General features: G+C 39.0%; 1 protein-coding gene across 5 annotated transcripts in view; it reads right to left on the bottom strand.

Annotated features, from left to right (window-relative positions):
* Nucleotides 1-25,537, bottom strand: part of NVL (nuclear VCP like) — a 164,036-nt gene extending 138,499 nt beyond the window's left edge. Inside the window, exons 1-11 of one of the 5 annotated variants that reach the window (XM_006044915.4) lie at nt 25,337-25,537; nt 18,786-18,859; nt 16,258-16,310; nt 16,076-16,175; nt 12,641-12,695; nt 11,810-12,082; nt 8,784-8,916; nt 8,487-8,563; nt 7,794-7,928; nt 6,241-6,342; nt 3,988-4,105 (exon numbers count right to left, since the gene is read on the bottom strand). In XM_006044915.4, coding sequence (XP_006044977.3) covers nt 3,988-4,105; nt 6,241-6,342; nt 7,794-7,928; nt 8,487-8,563; nt 8,784-8,916; nt 11,810-12,082; nt 12,641-12,695; nt 16,076-16,175; nt 16,258-16,310; nt 18,786-18,859; nt 25,337-25,393 — 1,177 coding nt within the window. In that variant the 5' untranslated portion in view covers nt 25,394-25,537. The remainder of the gene's footprint in view (nt 1-3,987; nt 4,106-6,240; nt 6,343-7,793; nt 7,929-8,486; nt 8,564-8,783; nt 8,917-11,809; nt 12,083-12,640; nt 12,696-16,075; nt 16,176-16,257; nt 16,311-18,785; nt 18,860-25,336) is intronic. The other 4 variants (XM_006044917.4, XM_006044916.4, XM_025286065.3 and 1 more) reach the window with 4 other exon arrangements.
* Between the last annotated feature and the right edge of the window lie 1,034 nt (nt 25,538-26,571).

Raw genomic sequence — 26,571 nt, 5'->3', positions numbered from 1 at the left:
AAGCCAGTGGACCTACTGAGTATGAGGGGACGTGGGACACTTACCTGCAAGTATCTAGCAGGCAGCGGTGAACATGGGTTGGAAGTTTATCAGAAATGAAGGTTAGAGATGTAATTTGAAAGTTTTCCAAAGATGAGCTGAACAGGAGATAGTTGGAAGTAGGGAGAGGGCAAGAAGAAAAGAAGATCAAGTGTAAAACCTTATGGAATATCTTTCTTTAAAGGATGGGGAAAAGGAGGCAAGTAAGAGAAAGTGCTAGAGAGCTATCAGAGAACAGGAGAAGGACAATGTGTTACTCAAGTCAAGTATGCTGACACCTGTAAGGACAAGGTAACCACAGTATCAGATGCTCCCAGACCCACTGCTAACACTCACTGGGTGCTTGCCCTGGGCCAGCACTACTCTCGGTAGAGTCCCGTCCACCAGTTAACTTTAAGAGGTGGGTTCAGAGGGGTGAGGGCTAAAAGCACGCCCAAAGATGTGGCCAGTGGGAATTGTCAATGACCTTTCTGGGATTAGTTTCAGTGAATGGCAGAGGCAGAGAGACAATTACATGGGTGGGGTTACAAAACAAAACCAAATTAGAAGCATTTAGTTGGCAGTAATTACTCTTTGAATAAAGAAGTAATTACTCTTTGAATAAAGAAAATATGCATAAGGTATATCTTTAAGTGAGAGAGGAAAGCTCTGTAACACTTTTTGAAAACTGAAAAAAGGGAATTAGCTAAAAAAAGGAGACTCATATGCTACAAAAGGAGATCCGTGAACAAAGAGACCTATATTTCATAGGTAACAAGGCGACACCCCGTAATTGAGGTAGCACCATGAGTTACATGCTTGCAGTCACAGAAAGATGTTCTCATAACTGAACCCTCCCTGCACTAATGCAGGCACAGAGCCAAAGCTGTCCCCCTGCTAACTCAGGGCTGCTTTCATTCTCACAGCTAGAAACATGACCAAGGGCAGCAGTCAGCTTCCTTTTGCTAGTTCATGTTGCTCAGACAATACAGTCTTGGTGATGAGCTCTGAACACAGCAAGGGTTAGTAACAGAATTCAAAAAGAACAATCATGGAAATCTGTTAAATCTTCAGTAATGAAAAAAATCCTTCCCCAGGAAATCAATACTTAGCAACATAAAGGTTGCTTCAAAAGCTTCTAGAAAGATAAAAATCAGACCTCAGCTAGGATTGGCCATCCACTATAAGACAAACTTCATTCCTTTTCTCCCTCTTCTAGAGGACTTGATCTTTTAAACTGAAGTTACATTAGCCAAAAGAATGAATTTCTGAGTATTTAAAAAAATGAAAGCTTCAGTTCTTTTTACAGAGTTAATAAAAAAAACTAGTTAACACGTTTCTTGGGTAACAGCTCTCATAAATAAAGCATTCGTGGGTAGGTCATTAATTGTATGTGTAAATAAATATCTGGATTCTAGCTGATACTTTGCCAATGACTCAGTTTGCATCTGGCCTTCAGCTGTGTATCAGTTTTCTCATAAACAAATGGTATTTTTAACATCCTTCACAGGTCTTAGTAATTAGAATTACATCTGAGTTTTGTTATTAAAATTAGTTATTAAAATTACTACAATTTCAGATTTATAAACTCTGAATTAATCATGTTTTTACAAAATTCTCAAACTGTAGGAAGAAAAATGACTACAAGTCACAGGTTATTTGGGGAGAAAGAAACAAGCCCCCCAAAATAAAGTTCCTCTGCAGAATTTATGATTGACACCTCTATCCAACACTTTATTTCCTGTTTTGTCTCACTCTTGTTCCCCCTCAGCACTGAGAAGTTTCAAAGAAAAGGGAGGGCTGAGACCAAGCAAGATCCTGCTGGGCTCTCCTGGGTACAAGCCCCTCCATGTCCTCTGCTTCTTGTCTGGTCCTCCCAGAGTTCTAAAAAGTGAACTCAAGCAGCTAATAATTAGAACCAGGGAGTCACAGGAAGGGATATATAGATAACAATCTGTAGGGATCTTTGAGTTGTTCTATAGAAAGTAAGACCCTCTACCCAGTGGAGCACAGTGACTACATGCCGACCACAAGCAGAGAGACCCCAGACTGGCTGATGATTAAGATTCCCGAAATATCACCATGCCACCAACCAATCAGAAAAATGTCCCAAGAGCTGATTTCATGCACCCTGAAACCCTCACCTCTAACGCTGCCTTTAAAAACCCTTGCCTGACTGCATCAGGGATTTGGGTCTTTCAAGCATTTGCTACCTACTCTTCTTGCCTGGTACCGTGCAATAAACACCATACTTTCTTTCACCACAACCCAGCGTCAGTAAATTGGCTTTTGCTGGGCGTCATGCAACTGGATCCAAGTTCAGTTCAGTAACAGGCTGACTATGTAAACTGAATTGTTTACTGTTTTCCCTATTCTGTTTTAAAAAAGGAAACCTTAAAACACACACAGAGACACACCAAAAACCTCAACTAACAGAGCTTTCAGTAATGTTCTAGTAATAAGCAGTCTGCTTAATCCCTATACTTAGTCATTTTCCCACATTTTAATATCTCTGAAATCAGAATGCTTATACTATCAATGTAATAAGCATTATGTCATATTCTGATTGGTGTTATGTCTTTTTCCTTCTCAGATGTACATAAAATGATGGTGCATCTTATGATAACATATTAGCTTCAATAAACTGTGGTAATTCATTGAGGTCTGACAGAAAACAACAAAATTCTGTAAAGCAATTATCCTTCAATTAAAAAATAAATTTAAAAAGATGGCAATTCAGAACATAGGCCTTAAGACATTGCAAGAAAATTTTACATAAGAATAAAACAGCAGAATAAACAACCTACAACCTACCATCACAAGAAATGCAAATTACATACTATTTCAAATTTTATTATGTACACAAAACATATGCTATTTTCCAGCAGGTAAGATCTAGTTCCAGAAGTTCTACTTGTGCTGATTTCTTTCTTCCAAATTTGTATCCAAAAACCATTAAACAAAACTGAAAAACAAGTTACAGATAGGAAGGAATTGTACTATATTTAACAAAGGATTTGTTTCTATAATATATTAAAATATAGTATTCACTCAAATTTTTAAAAATTCAATCAATGGGAAAAAGATAAAAAAAGGGATTTTGGAAAGAATATGAAAAGCCAAAAACTATGGAAAGATGATCTACATCAATAGTAATCAGGGAAATGCAAGTAACAACAAACATACCACTTTTCATCCCTCAAGAGTGTCATAAGCTAAAACAATTTAGTGTTGTGAAAAATCTGGAGGAAGGGTGACTCTCGAATAGTACTGGTAAAGATGTAAATGGAAAAGTCTTTTTGGAAAGCAATTTGCCATTTCTTATAACAATTTTAAATGTGTAATCTTTAACCATTATTTCATCTTAGAAAAATTTATGTGTACCAAAAAGGCCCATTTAAGGATATCCTTTACAGTTCACTGTAAAGCAAAAATCAAAACTTGAATATCCATCAAAATGGAAATATTTAAGTACAATATAATGAATTTATTCTAAAGGATATCAAGCAGCAATTAAAAAGAGGTAGATATAAATGGATTAAAATGGCAACATTTGGGCAGAAGGTAGGAGGGAGGGGACATATGTACACCTATGGTTAATTCATGATGATGTATGACAGAAATCAAACCAATGTTGTAAACCAATCATCAATTAAAAATGAAATTTTTTTTTAAATGGCAACATTTCCAAGATATTATTAAGATACAAAGAGTATAGAATAGTGTGCACGGTGCACAGTATTGGAAAAAGCAACACAAGATTTTAGTGTATTTATATGTGTGTGTAAATGTGTTAAAAATAAATAATAAGATATACTCCAAAAATTAATGATACAATTTTTTATGAAAAGAAAAGGATTTCTGCTTTGTACTCTAAGTTTTATGCTACTTAAATATTTCATATCTTCACATCTTACAATATTTAAAAAAAAACATTATCTTAAAGTGAATTCACTGTTTCAAACTCACCGTCCATGCAGGTTAGGAGCTGGGCTACAATTCTTCGCTCCATATCTTTTGAAGCAATTTCTCTTTTGGGGGTAATAGCATCAATTTCATCAATAAAGAGGATACATGGTGCACTTGACTAGAAATAAGAAAAAAAATCATAAATGTAAATGTATTCCCTATACTGGTGTGGTTAAGTATGTATGTTTTTTTCGATCTTAAAGTTCAGAGACCATTCACCAAAAGAACTACCCTAAAGAAAGCAGTTTACACATATCTTATTGTACTGACTTTCACCAGGAAATGGGGAGACTGGAAAAGAAGGGTACTAGACCATATGTTTATTAAGTATCGGCTGTTATGCATCGTACCAGCATAGCACTGGTTCAGAGCTAGATAAACACAGAACTAATAACTAATTTTTCCCTTTGTCTCTTTTATTCTCATTCATCATTGTGTTCACCATAAACACAAATGTGGTTACCTGTCTTTCTGTTGTACACCAGTTAACAAACAAATCAAGCTCATTTTGGAAAACAGGTAACACCTTAAAGAACGTAGCTGTGCTCTGCATAGTATCCTTCCCACCCTCCACTGCATCTTCTGTACGTGCCCACAGCTTTTCTAATGCCAGTCTATGTTTAGCTCACAGGAAACATCCTGATCAGGCCCACCTGTGAATGACTACAGGAAGGAAGAAATGAACACATTCCCTCTGGAGTCTGACTGGAACAAGGACTTTAGCCCTTCTCCTTTTTGGAATTAAAAAAACCTATATTCTAACCCAGGGAGGATGGTTTGGGGGACACCAGTCTATCTTCCGGAGAAGGCAATGGCACCCCACTCCAGTACTCTTGCCTGGAAAATCCCATGCATGGAGGAGCCTGGTGGGCTGCAGTCCATGGGGTCGCTAGGAGTCGGACACAACTGAGCGACTTCACTTTCACTTTTCACTTTCATGCATTGGAGAAGGAAATGGTAACCCATTCCAGTGTTCTTGTCTGGAGAAGCCCAGGGACGGGGGAGCCTAGTGGGCTGCCGTCTATGGGGTCGCACAGAGTCGGACACGACTGAAGCGACTTAGCAGCAGCAGCAGTCTATCTTCCAGAGAAGGCAATGGCACCCCACTCCAGTACTCTTGCCTGGAAAACCCCATGGACAGAGGAGCCTGGTGGGCTGAAATCCATGGGGTCGCTAAAGAGTCAGACACGACTGAGTGACTTCACTTTCACTTTTCACTTTCATGCACTGGAGAAGGAAATGGCAACCCACTCCAGTGTTCTTGCCTGGAGAATCCCAGGGACGGGGAGCCTGGTGGGCTGCTGTCTACGGGGTCGCACAGAGTCGGACACGACTGAAGCGACTTAGCAGCAGCAGCAGCCCCAACTACTTGTTAACAATTTATTGACCTGCCACAGCAAGCAATACAGAGCTTGGACTAGGTAACAAATTTTGCTACTTTCTTACTATTTAAAAAAAACATTTTCAAGTTCTGGTAAAATATACTTTATCTTCTCAGCTTGGCATTTCAGATGCACTGGCCATAGTCACCAGTCCCAATGTATTTGGGATGCATATGATGACAATGTAAAATTAAACTTATCAGTATTTTTAACTTCTTAACCACAGTGATGACCAGTGACTGGTCAAATGAGCATGATGTCATAGCCAGTATTTACATGGCTTTTGCTATGTGTTAGACACTACATTAAAAATTTACATAAACCCTTTAATACAATCAACAACCCCATGAGATTTGATCAGTATTATTTGCTAGTAAGGAAACACAGGGTTAAGAGTGGTTAAATCTCTTGCCCAAGATTACACAATTAGTATGCAGTGGCCTAAGGATTTGAACCTCTGTTTCTAACTTGAAAGTACATTTAACCATAACACTATACTGAAGATAAAACTTCAATGGAATACAAATGTCATCTTCCTCAGAAGTTCTTAAGCAGCCAAATTTTAATGAGTTATAATCAGAATAAAAAAAAATATATCACAAGGATAACCTATTTTTAGCATATCGCTACAGGTATGACAGTCAGAACTTCTCACCAATTATGTTATTTTCAGATTAAACAGATTATTTTACCCAACAATCTATCAATTAATCTACTTTAAACATTTAGCCATCATGAGGAACAAATTACTACGTTTAGAAAAGAATAGCCAGTGAACATGTTAACAAATACCAACCTTAAAGAAAACAAGAATTTCCATATAGCCTCATACGATCTGACAACCTGACATTACAGTCATTAGCTGACTCACCACAGCTTGTTCAAATAGTTCTCTTAGCTTCTGTTCGGATTCTCCAGACACTCCAGATACAATCTCTGTAGCAGCTACTTTGAGAATTGGAAGATCAAGTTCCTATGCACAAATATATTAAAAAATGACTAAATTTTCAAAGTTTCACTTACCTACTTTTTCTTTACTCAGTCCCTCTCTCAAAATTACATTTTTTAAATGACCAATTTTCTGAGGAACGTCGTATTCTTTTTGTACTGTTCCAATGAAAAACATTACTTAAAAATCTGAAATTATATCCAAACACATTGACTAGATACTTTCTACTTATTTTTACTTTACAGATATCATAAAACTGTTATTATCTCTTCTGAATAAAGGGTCTTGAATCTTAAGAAATATATTTGCCCTTACTTAGAGCTGAGCCGAAACAAATCTCTGTTATTTATCTGCTGGATATGAAACAGCAGGGAGTTGTGACACAGTCATTTCCCACACACCCTACTGGCATTTTTCTCCACCAAAGAAACCCAGAGAAATAGCCAGTAACAAGTCAGAGGAGGCAGATTCTTAAAAGAAGAGAAACTACCACTGTCCCACCAATATAACTGGCAACAACCCATCCTAAACCCTACTATTCTTCTGACTATCTTGAAATTTCACTTCCTCAATGATATTCTCTTTAACCCTAATTCTTAACGTGGGTAAAAGCAACATACCAACAACATACCACATAGCATTCTGCACTTCTTGTCTCCCACTCAGTGTAAATGTAACCATGAAGCAACATTTATTTGTGTGAAAGACAGTTTAATGTGTCTCGCGTATTAGATCGAAAAACCCCTTATAGATAAAAACTGAGTTTCTTGTACTTATCACTATGTCTCAATGTATGGCATGCAATAGTCACACAAAAGGTTTATTTAACAAATGAATAAAAGAGGCACATCTATCAATTTCTCCTAGAAAAACAATTTTCTTTCAAAGCACACGATCTATTAATGACTGACAGTGTGCTCCTCTTCAAACTAAACTTACTGGGACATTTTGCATTTTACAGTTTCCGAGAAACCTGATGGGGCTACAATGAAAATTGCTAACTTTTTATTTTGCCAACTGAGTATCTATTATCACCATTTAAGAAAGGACATTTTTACACTAAAAAGGATAAAAACATGACTCTGGATGCAAATTCTGAATAAATTTGGCTTTATGTAAAATATGATCCTCCAGTTTAATTTTATTGCTCTTGAAAACCACTAGCTTAAAGGGAAAGAACAGGGACTAAAAACAAGAACTAAAACAATGGGTAGGAACTAAAACTAAAACAAGAACTATGGGTTAAAAAAATGGGTTGTTCATAAGTATATTATTTGGCTTCCCACCCGACCCTTGCCATATAATTGGATACATTAAAAAAAAAAAAAAACCATCTCACAAAGAGCAGCATGAAAAGAATGAAGGGATCAGTCCTCCTGAAAATACGCCAAGTCTGGTTCGAGTTGACCAATGAGAAAAAAGAAAAACAAGTAACAACAAAAGAACAAAAGCAAACAAACGTCAGTAAACCTCACCCCAGCAATGGCATGTGCAAGTAATGTCTTCCCACAGCCTGGTGGTCCATGAAGAAGAACTCCACGTGGGGGTATGACGCCCAGGTGGTGGTACACCTCTGGGTGACGCATGTGTATGAGCATCTTGCAGACCTCCTGTAGGAATAAACAGGAACAATGTCCTTCACAGCCCCAAAGGGAATGAATCAATGTGGAATGAAAGGACCTATTCTTTGGAGCAACAACATGCAGTAGACAGGTTTTAGACTTACACCTGAGTTTGAATCCTGTTCTGGTAACTGTCATGAGGAATTAGCAATAACCCCTCTGTGAGCTTCCATTTCCAAAGGGTAATAATACCTACCTTGCAGAAAGAATGAATAGTAACTAGCATAGTAACTGAAACAGAGTAAACACAAAAAAACTAACCATTACAACTGTTAAAGTGCTACTCCTGATAAAGCAAGTATCTTATGCACACTGTAGCTAAAATGGTGAGAAAACTGAAGATATGTTTCTTGTATCCCTCATGACCCTGAAGGGGACAAGTCAGGCTTGCCCTTCTCACCTTCCTGGCCTCCTTTTCTAGACTCAGTTCCTATTAGATACAAAGAGGAAGGCGTTATTTGAATACCTTATTGAATACCTTATTTGAAGGCCTTATTTGATTGGTAATCTACCCATTTGAGGTAGAAATTCTGAATCTGAACTAACTTTTAATGTTGTATCATTGCCACCGACGTCTTCGAACTTCACACTGGAGATCTGTAATTCTAGCCCCTTGGCTTTAGCTGGTAAACAAAAAAGGAGGAGGTGAAAAGATTAGTGATTCAGTAGCGACTCAGAACTATACTGAATAATCTTTACATAAACAAAGGTCCATTAGACACTGAAATATTTTCTAGTAAATGTCTCCACACATAGGAGGTTCCCCAGGCCAAAGAGCTTGGAATCACAATGTCTCGCTCAAAGCAAACACAGCCGCCGCCACCCACAAGACTTCCATCCCACCTTTCTTCTGCAGGACAGCTTCTATTTCCCCATCTACTTCCTGAAGATCTTCTTTCTTCTTTTTGCCTCCTTTGCTGTTTAGCTTGCCTTTTCTTTTTTTGTTACTCTCCAGAAGAGAAGAATCTTTTGAATTCTGGGGGAAAAAAATTAAATGTGTCATGCTTGGAACTAGGCCATTTAAAAGGGGGGGGGGAGGCATTACTAAAAAAATAAATAAATAAAAATACATTTCAACCCTGGTACTTTCACCCATTAGCTATTCCCAACATTTTAGCTTAAGGGTGACCTCTGCTGGGGATGTCCTTTTCCACAACCTTATTGCTCAGTTTACTTCCTAAAACCTGAAAAACCTCCTTTCCAGAATCTTCTAGATAGAATTAATCTCTTCTTCACACTCTCAGAACACTGAATTTGCAACTGTGGTAGAGCCTATACAATCTGCTTGTAAATGAGTGGCTCACCTGTCTATGTTATTTCTTCCTCACTGAGTTGTGTGCTTCTGGAGTTAAGATAATAGCATTCATCTTTTATTTCTCACTGAGCCTTTTACGTAGTTGGTACTCATCTGATGTCTAATCAATCACTAAATTAAGTATGACTAGAAAGCTGCTCTGACAGCCATATAATTCAACATAAAAGTCAAGCTTTGTCCTTGACCTTGCCAACAATAATAATGTTCTTTAAAGACAAAGTAAACAGATTTGGAAAAGGCCTATTAATAATTCAAAAGCAGAGGGGAGAGGCTTCGCCAAATCAAAGAGCTTGGTGCTTGAAAACCACTTAGAATGGCATCACCCAAGAGAAACATAATACCACCCACATATGGGATTTTAAATATTCTAGCTGTCATTGTTTAGTTGCTAAGTCATGTCTGACGCTTTTATGACCCTGTGGGCTATAGCCCACCAGGCCCCTCTGTCCATGGGATTTCCTAGGCAAGAATACTGGAGTGTGTTGTCATTTCCTACTCCAGGGGATCTTCCCGACCAAGGGATTGAACCTGTGTCTCCTGAATTGGCAGGCATATTCTTAACCACTGCACCACCAGGGAAGCCCAAATATTCTAGTAGCCACATTTAAAAAGGGAAAAAATAAGTGAAAGTATTTTTTAAGAAAATAATAATCTATTTTATTTAACCAAATATATTCAAAACAGTATCAACATATAGTCAGTTTAAGAATTATTAATAAAATGTTTTACACTGTTTTTACAATAAGCTGTCAAAGTCCAGTGGATACTTTATATCTACTGCACATCTTAATTCAGACAAAAAATTTTCACGAGAAACACTTGATGTGTTTATATTTTATAAAATCTATAGCTGAAAAAGTATATTCACATACCCAAGTTATTTAAAATATACGTAGAAGTTTCCTAGTAACTAAACTGACTGATAGTTTTTACATTTAAATTAAAAATTCAATTCCTCATTAGCACTAGCCCCATTTCAGCAGCTCAACAGACACAGGCAGCTAACATTTCCCATACCAGACAGCGAGACCCGGAGCACAAGCAGCCACTCTACTGGGAGACAGAGTACCTGAAACCCCCTCTCTGCCAGGCATTAAAAGAATCAAGTAAGAATGATGTCCGATGTGCTCACTCTGCAACAGTCCATCAAGCTTTACTTTTTTTATATATGGCATATTCCAATTTAAAAAGATAAAAAAAGGGACTTCCGTGGTCATCCAGTAGCTGAGACTCCTTGCTCCCAACACAGGAGGCTTGGGTTTGATCCCTGATCAGAAAACTAGATCCCACATGCCACAACTAAGAATTTGCATGCTGCAACTAAGACCCAGAGCAGCTAAATAAATATTTTTTTAATTAATTAAAAGAAAATTATTTTAAGTATCTATTTATTTTATCCATTTTCATAGTATATCTATTTATGTTGGATCCCTCAAAGTATCATCCTAAACTGAAAATAAACCACACAGATATTTTAGCAGCTACCCTCCCTTCTGTCTACAATCATCAATTTTCTGTGATGCACACCAAAGGTAGTAGTTACTCCTTAACTTTCACTAATAAAAACAACTTGGGAAGTTTATCAGGCACTAATTCACAAACTAACAACTTCATGCTAGACATATTTTAGCCAGGGACACATTATTAAACAAAGCCCCTCCTCTCTTGGAGTTGCCATTCTTATACAACAACCCAAAAACAATTATACAAACAGTCATTTTAAATACTTAAAATATAGTGATTTTTTTAATTACTTGAAAAAAGTAGGGTTAGGAAACAGAATATCCAATGATGCGCTATTTTACATGTCTGGGAAGGCCTCCGGAAAGATCACAAGTGAAACAAGATGTGAAGAAATGATGGTGGGACTTCCCTGGTGGTCCAGTAGTGAAGACTCCGAACTCCCAACAAAGGAGCACCGTTTGATTGATCCCTGATGGGGGAACTAAGATCCCACATGCTGCACGGTGTAGCCAAGAATAAGAATCAATATAAAAATTAAAAGAAATGATAGAGTAAGCCACAGGAATCTCGGGAAAGATGTTCCAAACAGAAAGTACAAGTGTGACTGTCCCAAATGAGAGAAGGGTCAGCTTATTCAGAAACAGCAAGAAGCTCAGTTGTGGCTGAGGCCAAACTTGGAGGTGGGAGAGGAGGGGAGCAGGAGATAAGATTAAACAGACAGCATGGAGCCAAGTCAGGCAGGGCTGCCAACTGCAAGATCTCTGACTGAAGACTGAATGAAGCCACTGGAGGGTTTTTAATAAAAGAAGGACAATCATCAGACTTAACTTGTAAAAAAATGATCTCTGTGTGTAGAATAAACTAGGGGATCAAACACAGAAGCAACTGAAGGTTATTTCAAAAGTTAAGGGAAGAAAGAGTAGAAGCTTGGACCAGGACGAAAATGATGACCATAGTGGGAAGTGAGCAAATTCTATCTCAAGTTCCTAAGCCTTTTACAAAACACAAGAATCTACATGGTATTACATTCAATGAAAAGGGTGTAATGTATTCCAACTACAAGAGGCTAAAATGCCAGCATAAAAAATACCTCTATCTCAGAGATCGGCTTCTTATCATTACACTTCTCATCTGATAGATCCGAGAAAAAACTGTCCTTCTTTCTACCCGGGGTTTTGTCAATAAACCATCCTCCTTCAGAACCTCCGGCAGGGGCCTTTGAAGGAATGGAGCCTGTTCTGGAAGTTATCCGTGGTGATGAAGTAATGGATTCTTTTTGTTCCATCTCAGGAGTACTTGAAACAGAATCAGGATTTCCTTTCCGATACAAGGAGAGCAGCGAACTGTTCATATGATTTGCTGACTGGTGGAAACATGATTTTAGCATAAATTACTCAATAGGCACTCATGAAAATTTGATTACATGTATTAAGTTTTCTATATTTTCTTCTCAATACCTTTTCCCAAAACAATTACAGTCAGAAAATACATGTGCTCACAATACAATACTTCACAAACATTTACTATTCAAAAAGATGTACCCCCTCCATTCCAGGTTAATGTACAAATTTATAATTGGCAAACAAAACCAAATAAGAAAGGTTGTTTCTAAAACATCGAAGTATGAAAATGAGCTGGTAGGCAATTATTATCCTATCAATTCAACTAGATCAAATATAACGATATCATCATGACTTTTCTGGCCATTCTCTTCCCTTCTTTTTCCCTGTGTAACAGGCTATACACACAAATACTGGAAGGATGGCCAATCCATGAGTTCAATGCTCCACACAGAAATATTCAATTATTTACTAATGAAGATGTTCAAAGTCTCTAACTCTATTCCTTACTGGTCTTTCCTGAGAAGGATTCAAAATGATTTTCTAAAAATCAAAGTTGGTTCATTAAATATCTTGCTTACCTGTGGGTCTGGGTAATCTTCCATACTTGAGGCATCAGAATAGCTTTCAGTATACCTCAGTAAAAAGAAGAAAAGAAATGTAAATGATTTTCTCCCACATCCTAAAAAAAAATACTACTCAAAACAAGAAAATAAACTGAGGCAAAATACTATGGTGGTAAAGAATCCAGGCTTTGGAATCAGAGAAGTGTGGATTCAAAATACAGCTTAAAAAAAAAAAATCCATCTTCACCAGATACTAGCTTTGTAACCTGAGCCTCAGCTTCCTTATCTATAAAATGGAGATTATAAATGATGTCTATCTCTCACTGGCTTATCGGATTTCCAGATGGCACAGTGGTAAAGAATCTGCCTGCCAATGCAGGACGTACAAGAGACACAGGTTTGACTCCTGGCTTGGGAAGATCCCCTGGAGGAGGGCATGGCAACCCATTCCAGTATTCTTGCCTGGGAAATCCCATGGACAGAGAAGCCCGGTGGGCTACAGTCCATGGGGTTGCAAAGAGTCAGACATGACTGAGCACAAACACACTGGCTTATCAGAGGATTAAATAAAAGCTTTAAAAAAATTGTTTTACCCTACAATTCATGCTCTACAAAATTATCAAGAGTTAAATGAAATACCACAGATATAAGAAAAAAGTATAGGTAATTATTCTACATACTCTTGTGATAGAGGTCTAAGTGCATTAGCATAAATCATAAAAGAACAGATTGAAAGATATGACTAGGTAAAGATGTATAATTTTTCAATTAAACACTATAAACAAAAATAAAATGCAAATGGCAAACTGTGACAAGCATTTGTAATACATATAAAAAGAGATTATTTTACACAAAGAGCTCTGACAATAAGGAAAGTTCAAATAGACCTCAAATGAAAAACAAAATCCATAAATAAGCAATTCACAAAGGAAACACAAAACTAGTTATCAAAATATTATGAGTGAAAATAACACAATCAACTTTTTGCCTATAAAACTGGCAAAGATTAAATAATAAATATAACCAGAACTGCAAGCATGTTGAGAAATGCACTCTTTATACAAAACTGTTGGGAATATAAACCAAAGGCAAGTTTTTTGGATGGCAACTGCATATGTACCAGAAATTTCAAAAATATAAATCTTTTTGATCCTAGAAATACCACTTCAGGACTTCAACATAAAAAAGAAATCTGTACAAAGATATATATACTAAAGGATTATTTATTACATATACAATAGTGCAAAAATGGAAACAATTATAAGCCCACAAATGTGAAACTAATTATAAGAACTATGGTAAAGCCAAATAAAAAAAGAGCAGCTATAAAGAACGAAAAGGAGTTATCATCCATAGATCCTACAGTTATTAAAAGGAAAACAAAAGAGTATCTGGAAAAGTTTTATGTCAATAAATGCCACAAATTTTCAATGCCAAAATGCCAAAATAGGTGAAATGAACAAATTTTTTTAAAAGTACAATTTACCAATGCTGATGTAAGGAAAAAAAAGGGGGACGAGACCTATGTCTACCAAAATTAAATGTTATCAAACTCCTATCCACAAAAAAGACTCCAGGCCCAGATGAATCCTGGATGAATTCTAAGAAATGTTCCAGAACAAAATAACAGTAACATTATACAAACATAAACTAGAGACCAAAAAAACCACACACTTTCCAACTAATATTATAAGACCACTATAACAAAAGTCTGAAGAGGTGAGATAAGTATTCTGCTAGAACTCATACCAAAATCTAACAAAGAGCAAAAAAGAAAGAAAAAATTCAGATCAATGTGAATACAGATATAAACATCTACAGAAAAAGATTAGCAAATAGAGTTTTCAAATATATTACAAAGATAATGTTTTAGGACCAAGTAAGGTTTGTGGCAGGAATGCAAGATTGGTTTACCACTCAAAAATCAATAAAATTCACCAGATTCATAGAATAAAGGGAGAAAGCCAATAATAAAACCCTTAAATATCCACATAAAAAGCATTTGACAAATGTTATACCTATTCACGATGAAAACTTTCAGCAAACTAGGAATATTAGGAAGCTTTCTCAATCTGATAAAGAACACCTTTTAAAAAAACCTACAGCTAACATACATTTTGTTACTTAGTCACAAAGTTGTGTTCAACTCTTTGCAACTCCGTGGACAGTAGCCCACCAGGCTCCTCAGTCCTTGGGATTCCCCAGGCAAGAATACTGGAATGGGCTGCCATTTCCTTTACAGGCTATCTAAAGTTAAAGCCTGATCATACCAAATGCTGGTAATATGTAGAACTCTCACATGGTAACAGAGGAACTCTCACATACTGCTGATGCAAAGGTAAAATGATACAAACATTCTGGAAAAGAGTCTGGCAGTCTCTTATAAAGTTAAATATGCAGTTACCATATGACTCAGCTATTCTGGTTCTAGTATTAAGAAATGAAAACACTCTCCACAAAAATGCCAGTACATAAGTGATCATAGTAGCTTTATTTGTAAAAACCAAAAAATGAAAACAATCCAACACTAATATGTAAGCAGATTAAAAAAAATAGTGGTATATACATACATACAGGGCAATAAAAAGCAATGGAATTTTGATACACACAACACTGATAAATCTCAAACTTATTATCCTGAACGAAAGAATCTAAATTTTTAAAGTATTAATGCATACTCTGCAATTCCATATATATAAAATTCTAGAAAATATAAATATATAGTGACAGAAAGTAAATCAAAGGCTACCTCAGAATAGGAATGGAAGGAAAAATAAACTGCCAATGGGTGCAAGAAAATTTGTGAAGTTGATGGATATGCTTAGTATCTTGCTTAGGGTAATGGTTTAATGAGTATATACATATGTCAAAAATCAATACACTGTACATTTTTAAAAATGTACCACTAATTGTACGTCAATTATACTGCAATATAGTCATAAAAGTGTCAACAATATTACTTCTTAAACAAAAAATTAATTGACACCTTTTTATATACCTGGCATTGTATTAGGACAGAGAAAAACAAAGCTAATGAGAAAGTTCTGTAAGTAACACAAATAATCTCATATACCAGATGACAGAAACACTATACTAAATTACCTTTGAGTTAAGGAAAAGCTGAGAAAGGAGTCCAAAAAGGCTTGAAAGGCAAGAAAATAACCTTTTGAAGGCTGACTGGTGAAGGTTGAGTGAAAGTTCATGAAGGGGAAATGAACACTCCAGCTACAGAAAACCACCCACACAAAGGCACAAAGAAAGAATCTAACCTCTCTGAGAAACAGCGAGTATTCCGCATGTCTGAAACGAGTCTGGAGAGGTTAGGTAAGTATTCTGCAGGAACTTATTGGCAATGAAGGGCCAAGTTATCCTATTTGGAAGTTTTACAAGTAGGAATGTAACATGATCAGGTTAATGTTTTAGAAAAACCCTCCACTCCATAATCCTTACTCATTATCCTCTTCACCATGTCTTGCTCTTTTGGCCAGATGTTCATCTTCTAATTCTGCTAGATCCTTATGTTCTTTCTCACTACTAATTATGCTAAAAACTGAAACAAAAAGAAAAATGCCATGAGCTGAAACAATTCTATGACTTCATTAATAATTCAGCTCTAACACTAAAAGACTCACCTTTTTCCACCTGAATCCTAAAGGCATTTCTTTTCCTTCGACCATAGTCTATACTGAAAAACATAACAAGAAGTTTAGTACCAGGGTCTCCACCAATATTTTCCCATTAAGCTCAATCTAAATTGAGAACTTAACCTTACATGTATATATGATTATGTCACTATACTTACATTAACCATAAACCTATTTTCAAACAAATTCTATGTTTATATTTTTACTACTCTACTTTTCCTTGACTAGAAATAGAGTTATAGCCACAGCAAAGTTGCCACCTTGTACTGAAGAAGACAGAGGAGGGATGAAATGAAGGCAGGCTACTGGATTTCTTGGATCCCACAAGACAAGCCAAAAGAACAATGCAGCTGTGAACATGTGTTACCCTTCAAAAAAAGGAAAGGCGGCTCCAAGGGACGCTCCAAAGTTGGCAGGGCTGCCACTCACACCATGCACCCAGGGCGCACAGGCCCAGGTACAGGCACTGTCTCTCGCTTGGTCCCAAAGAGCAGGGCAGTCATTCTATTGAGTCCAGAGGACAGAGCACTGAGCCAAAAACAATTACTCTTAAAGTCTAGTGAATCTGCCTTGCCAGGTTTTGGACTTGCTTAAGACCATGACACCTTTCCTCTTCCCAATTTCTCCTTTTGGAATGAGAATGTTTATCCTATGCCTATCCCATCATATTTAGGAAACAGGTTAAGTTGTTGTCTGACTTCACAAGTTCACAGCCGGACAGGAATTCTACCTCAGGAGGAACTATACCTCCGGTCACACCCATGCATGCACATTAGTCACTCAGTCATGTCCGACTTTGTGACCCCATGGACTGTAACCCACCAGGTTCCTCTGTCCATGGAATTCTCCAGGCAAGAATACTGGAGTGAGTTGCCATCTCCTTCTCCAAGTCACACCCGTACTTGAGTTAAATGATATTCAGATGAGATTTTGGATTAAGAGTTGATGCTGAAATTGGTTAAGAACTTCTGGGGTGGCTGGGATGGACAGAGTATATTTACAAACAATGAAGTCATGAATTTGGGGGGCAAAAGGGCAGTGTTAGGAGCTTAACTGTGTCCCTCTAAAATTCATAATGTTTAAGTCCTAATCCTCAGTATCTCAGGATATACCTGTTTTTGGAGATATGGCTTTAAAGAGGCAACTAAAGGGAGGGAGGTAGGAGGGGCGTTCAGGATGGGAGGGATACATGCACACCTGTGGTGGATTCATGCTGATGTATGGCAAAAAACCATCACAATATTGTAAACTAATTATCCTCCAATTAAAATTAATTTAAATAAAGACACATTAAAAAAAAAAAAGATATAACTAAAGGGACTTCCCTGGAGGTCCAGTGGTTAAGACCCTGCACTGCCAATGCCGGGGGCATAGGTTCGATCCCTGGTCAGGGAATAAGATGCCACATGGCACACAGTATTGGCCAAAAGATAAAAAGAGGTAACTAAGGTAAAATGAAGTCATATGGGTGGGCCCTAATCCAATATGACCAGTGTCTTCTTAAGAATAAGAGATTAGGATACAGACTCACACAGAAGGAAGAGCAAGTAGAGACACAGGGAGAAGATAGCCATTTGCAAGTCAGGAAGAAACCTCAAAAAGAAAGCAATCCTGACAACTCCTAGATTGTGAAGCTGTAGCCTCCATAACATTAAGGAATACAATTTCTGTTGTTTAAGCCACCTAGTCTATGATGCTTTTTGATGGCAGCCTTAGCAAATTAATATACAGACAAAGGGAGAGAAGAAAACAGAGACACCAATACACAAAGCAGGGATAATTAATGAGGAAAGATATCAGAAGACCTGGAACCGAGGCACAAAAGAAGGATTTAATTTGTAGTGCAAAGACTGCAGGAGTGACACATTTTTAGATAGTCAGGAAGCTGAAGGAGATCATGCCTGATGGTTTTCATTTTTTAGTGAAAAGAAGAATACTACTGACCAGTGAGTAAGATGCTGAAATCTAAGAAGTAGCCATTTTCATTAATAACAAGGGCAGCTCCTTCCATATAACTGGTGCTTGATAAATGCTTATATAAATGAATTGAGTTCTAAACCTGTGGATTGGTGAACTAAAGCTAGCAGCTATAAATATCAACTGGAAATTTAGGCAGGATGGAGATTTAAAAAATGGTTGGAAAGGGGCTTCCATGGTGGCGCAGTGGAAAAGAATCCCCTGCCAATGCAGGTGACATGGGTTTGAACCCTGGCCCAGGAAGATCCCACATGCTGCAGGACAATTAAGCCCATGCGCCTCAACTGCTGAGCCTGTGCTCTAGAGCCCAGGAGCAACAACTACTGAGCCCAAATGCTCTAGAGCATATGCTCTGCAACAAGAGGAGCCCCCGCAACGAGAAGCCCAAGTACCATAACTGGAGAGTAGTTCCTGATGGCCGCTAGAGGAAAGCCCTCACAGCACGAAGACCCAGCACAGCCACACAAATAAACAAATAAATCTGTTTTTAAAGAAAGGTAGGAAAGAAAAGCAAAAATTTGGAGACTACATTTCTTTACCTGTACATTCTTTGTAAATCACATGCTAAGATTCCAGTGTCCACATATTTGCCACATCTGTTACTGGTGAGGTACTAAAACAGAAAACATGACAAATACAACACAGTAGTCCAAACTCAGTGATTGTAATCAACAACTAAGCAATTGAGCTATTCGAACATGTTATACTTTAATGCAAACTCTTCATTAATAAAGTATGCTAGAAACATAAACAACAATCACCAGATATTTGCCAAATCAGAATAAAAGAATTTAATTAACATTATTAATCACTATGAAATGCAATAACAATAACCAGAATGGCTATAAGGCAGTAGATGAGAGCTTGTTATATCCCAGATTCCCCGACATACCACAACAAACTGAACTCGTAAGAGCACTAAGGGATATTTTAAATTTGAAGGAACACAATATTTGATCTGTCCATCTGCAGGAACTACATATGACCCTCAAACAACATGGGTTTGAACTGCACTAGTCCACTTATAGCAGATTTTTTCGATAAATACATTTTACAGTACTACATGATCCAGGGCTGGTTGAATATGCCAATATAGAACCACAAATATAAAAAGCCAACTGTAAGCTATACACAGATTTTCAAATGAATGGGGTTGGGGGGAGAAGGGGATGTTGGCATCCCAACCCTCATATTGTTCAAGGGTCAATTGTACTAGCCTGAGACAATTCATGGCTTCAATATTAAAGCACGTTCTGACGATGTCACATCTTTGCAAAACTGGGTTTCCAGCATTTCTTGTAATAAAAATCAAGGTGGAACAGGAAATGAGTAACAGTGTCAATCTGATCGCAAAGTATGAGAAGTTGTGCAGTGCCCAAAAGGCATACAAATTTCACCAGTAAATAACTGTGGTTATTTAAGAATGAAATATTGGGTCAGCCAAAGTAAAAAACCTGAATGGAGGTTTTCTGGCCAACCCAATACAAACATACTGGGGCCTGGGCTTCCCCGGTGGCTCAGCTGGTAAAAGAATCCACCTGCAATGTGGGAGACCTGGGTTTGATCCCTGGGTTGAGAAGACCCCCTGGAGAAGGAAAAGGCTACCCACTCCAGTATTCTGGCCTGGAGAATTCCATGGACTGTATAGTCCACAGGATCATAAAGAGTCGGACACAACTGAGTGACTTTCACTGACTGACTTTGGGACCTAGAAAGAAGAGCCTGGTAAAGCTGCCTGGTAAAGCTGTTCTAGGGGCCTTTTACACATTCTCTTTTAGTGCTCACAATGCTATGAGGTAGATGTTACTCTCCCCCTATTTTATTTATTTTTTAAAAATTATTTATTTATTGGCTGTGCTGGGTCTTCGTTGCTGCACGGGCTTCTCACTGCAGTGGCTTCTCTTGCTGCAGAACAGGGGCTCTAGGACGCAAAAGCTTCAGTATGCACAGCTCCAGGCTCTAGAGCACAGCCTCAGTAGTTGTGGTACATGGGCTTAGTTATCCGGGGCATGTAGGCTCTTCCAGGATCAGGGATGGAGCTATGTCTCCTGTATTGGCAGGCAGATTCTTTACCAGTGAGTAATAAGGGAAACACTCTGCTCTGATTTGAAGCTTTAAAAGCTTACTTACTTGCTTCAGATCAGATCAGTCGCTCAGTTGTGTCCGACTCTTTACAACCCCATGAATCACAGCACGCCAGGCCTCCCTGTCAATCACCAACTCCCGGAGTTCACCCAGACTCACATCCATCGAGTCAGTGATGCCATTCAGCCATCTCATCCGCTGTCGTCCCCTTCTCCTCCTGCCCCTAATCCCTCCCAGCATCAGAGACTTTTCCAATGAGTCAACTCTTCGCAGGAAGTGGCCAAAGTACTGGAGTTTCAGCTTTAGCATCATTCCTTCCAAAGAAATCCCAGGGCTCATCTCCTTCAGAATGGACTGGTTGGATCTCCTTGCAGTCCAGGGGACTCTCAAGAGTCTTCTCCAACACCACAGTTCAAAAGCATCAATTCTTCGGTGCTCAGCCTTCTTCACAGTCCAACTCTCACATCCATACATGACACAGGAAAAACCATAGCCTTGACTAGACGGACCTTTGTTGGCAAAGTAATGTCTCTGCTTTTCAATATTGGTATTTCAATATTTCAATTTTTCAACCTTTTCTAGGTTGGTCATAACTTTCCTTCCAAGGAGTAAAGCATCTTTTAATTTCATGGCTGCAATCACCATCTGCAGTGATTTTGGAGCCCAGAAAAATAAAGTCTGACACTGTTTCCACTGTTTCCCCATCTATTTCCCATGAAGTGGTGGGACCGGATGCCATGATCTTCATTTTCTGAATGTTGAGCTTTAAGCCAACTTTTCCACTCTCCACTTTCACTTTCATCAAGAGGCTTTTGAGTTCCTCTTCACTTTCTGCCATAAGGCTGGTGTCATCTGCATATCTGAGGTTATTGATATTTCTCCCGGCAATCTTGATTCCAGCTTGTGTTTCTTCCAGTCCAGCGTTTCTCATGATGTACTATGCATATAAGTTAAATAAACAGGGTGACAATATACAGCCTTGACATACTCCTTTTCCTATTTGGAACCAGCCTGTTGTTCCATGTCCAATTCTAACCGTTGCTTCCTGACCTGCATACAAATTTCTCAAGAGGCAGATCAGGTGGTCTGGTATTCCCATCTCTTTCAGAATTTTCCACAGTTGATTGTGATCCACACAGTCAAAGGCTTTGGTCAATATAGCAAATATTTTTTATAGTCAATAAAGCAGAAATAGATGTTTTTCTGGAACTCTCTTGCTTTTTCCATGATCCAGCGGATGGCTGGCAATTTGATCTCTGGTTCCTCTGCCTTTTCTAAAACCAGCTTGAACATCAAGCAGTTCACGGTTCACATATTGCTGAAGCCTGGCTTGGAGAATTTTGAGTATTACTTTACTAGCGTGTGAGATGAGAGCAATTGTGTGGTAGGTTGAGCATTCTTTGGCATTGCCTTTCTTTGGGATTGGAATGAAAACTGACCTTTTCCAGTCCTGTGGCCACTGCTGAGTTTTCCAAATTTGCTGGCGTATTGAGTGCAGCACTTTCACAGCATCATCTTTCAGGATTTGGAATAGCTCAACTGGAATTCTATCACCTCCACTAGCTTTGTTCATAGTGATGCTTTATGATTATACAGTGGAAGTGAGAAATAGATTTAAGGGCCTAGATCTGATAGATAGACTGCCTGATGAACTATGGAATGAGGTTCGTGACATTGTACAGGAGACAGGGATCAATACCATCCCCATGGAAAAGAAATGCAAAAAAGCAAAATGGCTGTCTGGGGAGGCCTTACAAATAGCTGTGAAAAGAAGAGACGCGAAAAGCAAAGGAGAAAAGGAAAGATATAAACATCTGAATGCAGAGTTCCAAAGAATAGCAAGAAGAGATAAGAAAGCCTTCTTTAGCAATCAATGCAAAGAAATAGAGGAAAACAACAGAATGGGAAAGACTAGAGATCTCTTCAAGAAAATCAGAGATACCAAAGGAACATTTCATGCAAAGATGGGCTCGATAAAGGACAGAAATGGCAGGGACCTAACAGAAGCAGAAGATATTAAGAAGAGATGGCAAGAATACACAGAAGAACTGTACAAAAAAGATCTTCACGACCCAGATAATCACGATGGTGTGATCACTGACCTAGAGCCAGATATCCTGGAATGTGAAGTCAAGTGGGCCTTAGAAAGCATCACTTACTTGCTTACCAGCCCATGGGTTACGGGGCCAGATTTCAAACCTAGAATGTTTAGTGATCAACTCACAAGTTTCAATATTTGCTAATTATCTAGTCTAGGTTCCCCAGTTCATACAGCAATTTCTTCTCAAGCATCCCTAACACATGCCTCTGCATTATGCCTAACATAATGCCTAACATTATGCCTCTGCATAAATGCCCCCAATGGCAAGAGACTAGGTGTCCAAGGCTGCAGTTTCAGTTAACTGTCCCCTTTTCTGGACTCCTATAGATTGCTGTCATTTACCACAGTCAATCTTGAATTGCACATATATATCTCAAACCCACTTCAAATCAAAAAACAACAGGACTAAAACCACTTTAACCTGCTAAGTTTTAGAGTAATCTGTTATATAGCAATAGATTAATGTGCTAGTTAAAAGGAGGCAAGTCTACTGCTTGAAAGAAGATGTCTAAAACGTATTGCTAAATGAAACAAACAAGCAGCAGAAGAGATGCAGATGAGCCTGTGAGTGTGATTTAAAAAAAAAAAAATCTATAAGTGCATATATGCATACAAAATTTTAAGACAGGTACAACAGAAACTCTCCATGATTACTCATGCAGAAGTGGAGTGGAGATGAAAAGAATTCTTTCTTCTCATTTTATACCCTCCAGTTCCCTTTATTTTTTTGGAGAAGGAAATGGCAACCCACTCCAGTATTCTTGCCTGGAGAATCCCATGGACAGAGGAGCCTGGAGGGCTATAGTCCACAGGGTCGCAAAGAGTCGGACACGACAGCAACTTCACTTTCTTTCCCTTTATTTTAAACCATAAGAACCTATTACTCTTATTTTTTAAATTACTATTTATTTGACTGTGCCAGGTCTTAGTTGTGACATACAGTATTCCTGGTTTTCGACACGGCATGTGGGAGCCAGTTCCCTGACCAGTGTTCAAACCCAGGTTTCCTGCATTGGGAGCATGGAGTCTCAACCACCAGACCACCAGGGAAGTCCCCCTATTACTTTTATAATGAACCAAAGTAAAACGAGAGGAAAACTGCTAATGTCAAACGCTGCAGAGCAGTCAAGTGTGGCAAAAACTGAGAAGAGGCCACTGGATTTAGCCATTAGGAGTCACTGCTCAGAGATCTGAACAAACTGAAGCAGCAAATTGTGCGAACATTCAGAGAAAGAGCAATCAAGTGAGTAAACTGCAAAAACAAAAGTCCTGTGCCCAGGAAGTTTAAGAAGGTCCATGTGGATAGGACCGTGCAATCAAGGGAGATTACAAAAGGGGAAAAAAGCAATGGACAAAAAGGTAGATGGGGCCAAAATACAAAGGGCTATTTAGGAATGGATTTTACTCTAGATGTCTGAAAGTCCACAGAAGGGTTTTGAGTAGGACCCTGGCACACTCCAATCTTCCCTTTAAAATGATCTCCCTGGGTGCTCTTAGTGTAGAACAGACTAAGTAAAACCAGTAACAGTGAGATCAGTTAGGAGGTATTTCAACAGTCTAAAGGGAGTGTGGTTTGAACTAGGATGTTAGAAAGAAAGTGACAGTCTCTAAGTCCTGTCCAACTCTTTGCGATCCCATGGACTGTAGTCCACGGAATTCTCCAGGCCAGAATACTGAAGTGGGTAGCCTCTCCCTTCTCCAGGGGATCTCCCCGACCCAGGAATCGAACCGGGGTCTCCTGCATTGCAGTTGGATTCTTTACCAACTGAGTTATCAGGGAAGCCCAAGTGATTAGGTTTGAAGTATATTTTGAAGGCAAAGCCAAATAGGTCACTGATTAATTGGTTACAGGAAGCAAGAGTCAGAATGATTCTTAAGGTTCTGGGCCTTAACAAATGGATGGATGGTGCGATGTCATTTACTGAAATAAAACAACACAAAGAAAATAACAGTTTGGAGATCAATACTCTAAGCTGAAATCCTGTAAGATACTCATGAGGAGATGTTGAGTAGGCAGTTGGATATATCAATCTGGAACTCAAGATAAAATCAGCACTGGATTATAATATAAATTTTGAAGTCATGAATGGATGTATAATATTTAAAGGTACTAGACTGGATGAGATCACCTAGAAGTATGCACAGATAGATAGAATATAAAGAGAAGGTAAGAGCATAGGTGCTCAAGGCACTTCCAACATTTAAAGGAGAAAGGAAGAAACAGATTCAAAAAACTGACGATACAGGAGCTGGAAGGGTAAAAGAAAAACAAGGTGAGAATATAGCTCTTAAAGTCTCTCTCCCTCCTTCTAACTGAGTGCTTAGTAATCTAAATGTCCAAGGCATTTACCACACAATGCATTCCACTGACGATTATGAATACAAAAAAAAAAAAAAGGGCAGGTAAAGTGCCCGTTATGAAGTAAGATTCAGAGTACTTGTCTTTACTGGTGTCCGAACCTGACTCCAAGTTTCCTAAGAAAGGAAGTTAACGTATTCTTTATGACCCCGAAAGCAATTCGTCCCTACAAGGTTTCGAGGAATATTTCCTTCCCAACTACACAAGACAGGAAGTTTTAAACTCAAACGCCATCTCCACTCTCTTTACGGATCTGCACAGAAGTCAGGCACATCCGGGCAGGCCCTCATCAAGCTGCTGCCTCTCATGGGATTCGGGCTGCGCCTTGAAACTCGGCCGCAAAATGAGGAGGAAGGGGCTTGAATCACCCGCGAAAAAGTGGAGTCGTCAACAGCCCCACGCTGGAATCCAGACTGGCGCTGGCGGCAAGTCAGTCCGATCTAGAAGCCTCCCCCCCTTCTCCCAGCTGCGGCGAGAAAGGGCCTCTGGGGCGCCTGAGCAGCGAACGCGGACCACTCTGAGAGCCGGCCGTGCAGGATACACACCTGGATGACGCGCTGCTTCAGTTTATTATCCACGAACCTCGCGGGCCTGGGCTTCATCGCAGCTGCCTCGACTGTTGCTGCACGGGCTTCACGTGAACCGGGGGCCTCCCCGAGGCTGCCCACGGCGATTGCCGGGCCAGCTGCCCAAGGAAATGCGCCCCACCCACCCTAGCCCACGCCGTTCCCTTCAAGACTTTTGTACCGCGAGTAAACGGGGAAAAAATCACCAAGAACAAGATGAAGATCTGAGAGAAGAAGGGAGTTTTTCAGAGTCTTATTTTACAGGCTTGTCCAAGAGGCCCTGGAATACAAGGACCCATTTGAACACGCTCAACTTTATTGTTCCCGACTCTGCGGACAAGCGCAGGGGCGGGAGCTGGGAGGTTCCTGCGGGGGCGTGGCCACCCACATCTGTAACAGGTTTCTAGCCTGTCGAGGCGCAGTTTGCGAATTTAGTTAATCTTGACCCGGAATCTTAAAACCGAAGCTGGGTAATTGTGATGATTAGATCAGGGTAAAAACACACCGCCACTCTCCTGCTTATTTTCGCACACAGTGACCCACGTTAGTGAGTCCCGACAAAGGGGCTTGGTGTCCAAAAAAAAAAAAAAAAAAATTAGCTTAACCAGAAAACTAAACCGTCTGTTACATTTGGGAATCGCTTGGTCTTATGGTATTTTCGGCAGATAATTCCTTGAGCACATCCACTGGCAGACTCCATCTTGGGCTAGAAACTGCCCGGGATTTTCTTAACTGTATGTATTTGACCACAAAGAAGTTTATCTTGCATCTCAGAAGATACAAATAAAGAATCAATTTTCAAAAAATTTACTGTCTTTAGTTTCTACCTGTTTGCTTGTTTCAATTGTGTTCTCAATATTCTTATTTGAGGTCTTACTTGGCTTATGAGACATATAGTGCAGCCTATATGTCAGAAAATTTGGAAAACTCAGCAGTGGCCACAGGACTGGAAAAGGTCAGTTTTCGTTCCAATCCCAAAGAAAGGCAATGCCAAAAAATGCTCAAACTACCGCACAATTGCACTCATTTCACACGCTAGTAAAGTAATGCTCAAAATTCTCCAAGCCAGGCTTCAGCAATACATGAACCGTGAACTTCCTGATGTTCAGGCTGGTTTTAGAAAAGGCAGAGAAACCAGAGATCAAATTGCCAACATCCACTGGATCATGGAAAAAGCAAGAGAGTTCCAGAAAAACATCTAGTTCTGCTTTATT

This window comes from Bubalus bubalis, chromosome 5 (assembly GCF_019923935.1).
Source record: "Bubalus bubalis isolate 160015118507 breed Murrah chromosome 5, NDDB_SH_1, whole genome shotgun sequence".
Taxonomy (NCBI): Eukaryota; Metazoa; Chordata; class Mammalia; order Artiodactyla; family Bovidae; genus Bubalus; species Bubalus bubalis.
The sequence above is the reverse complement of the archived record's forward strand: the minus strand, read 5'-3'. Positions and strand labels throughout refer to the sequence as shown.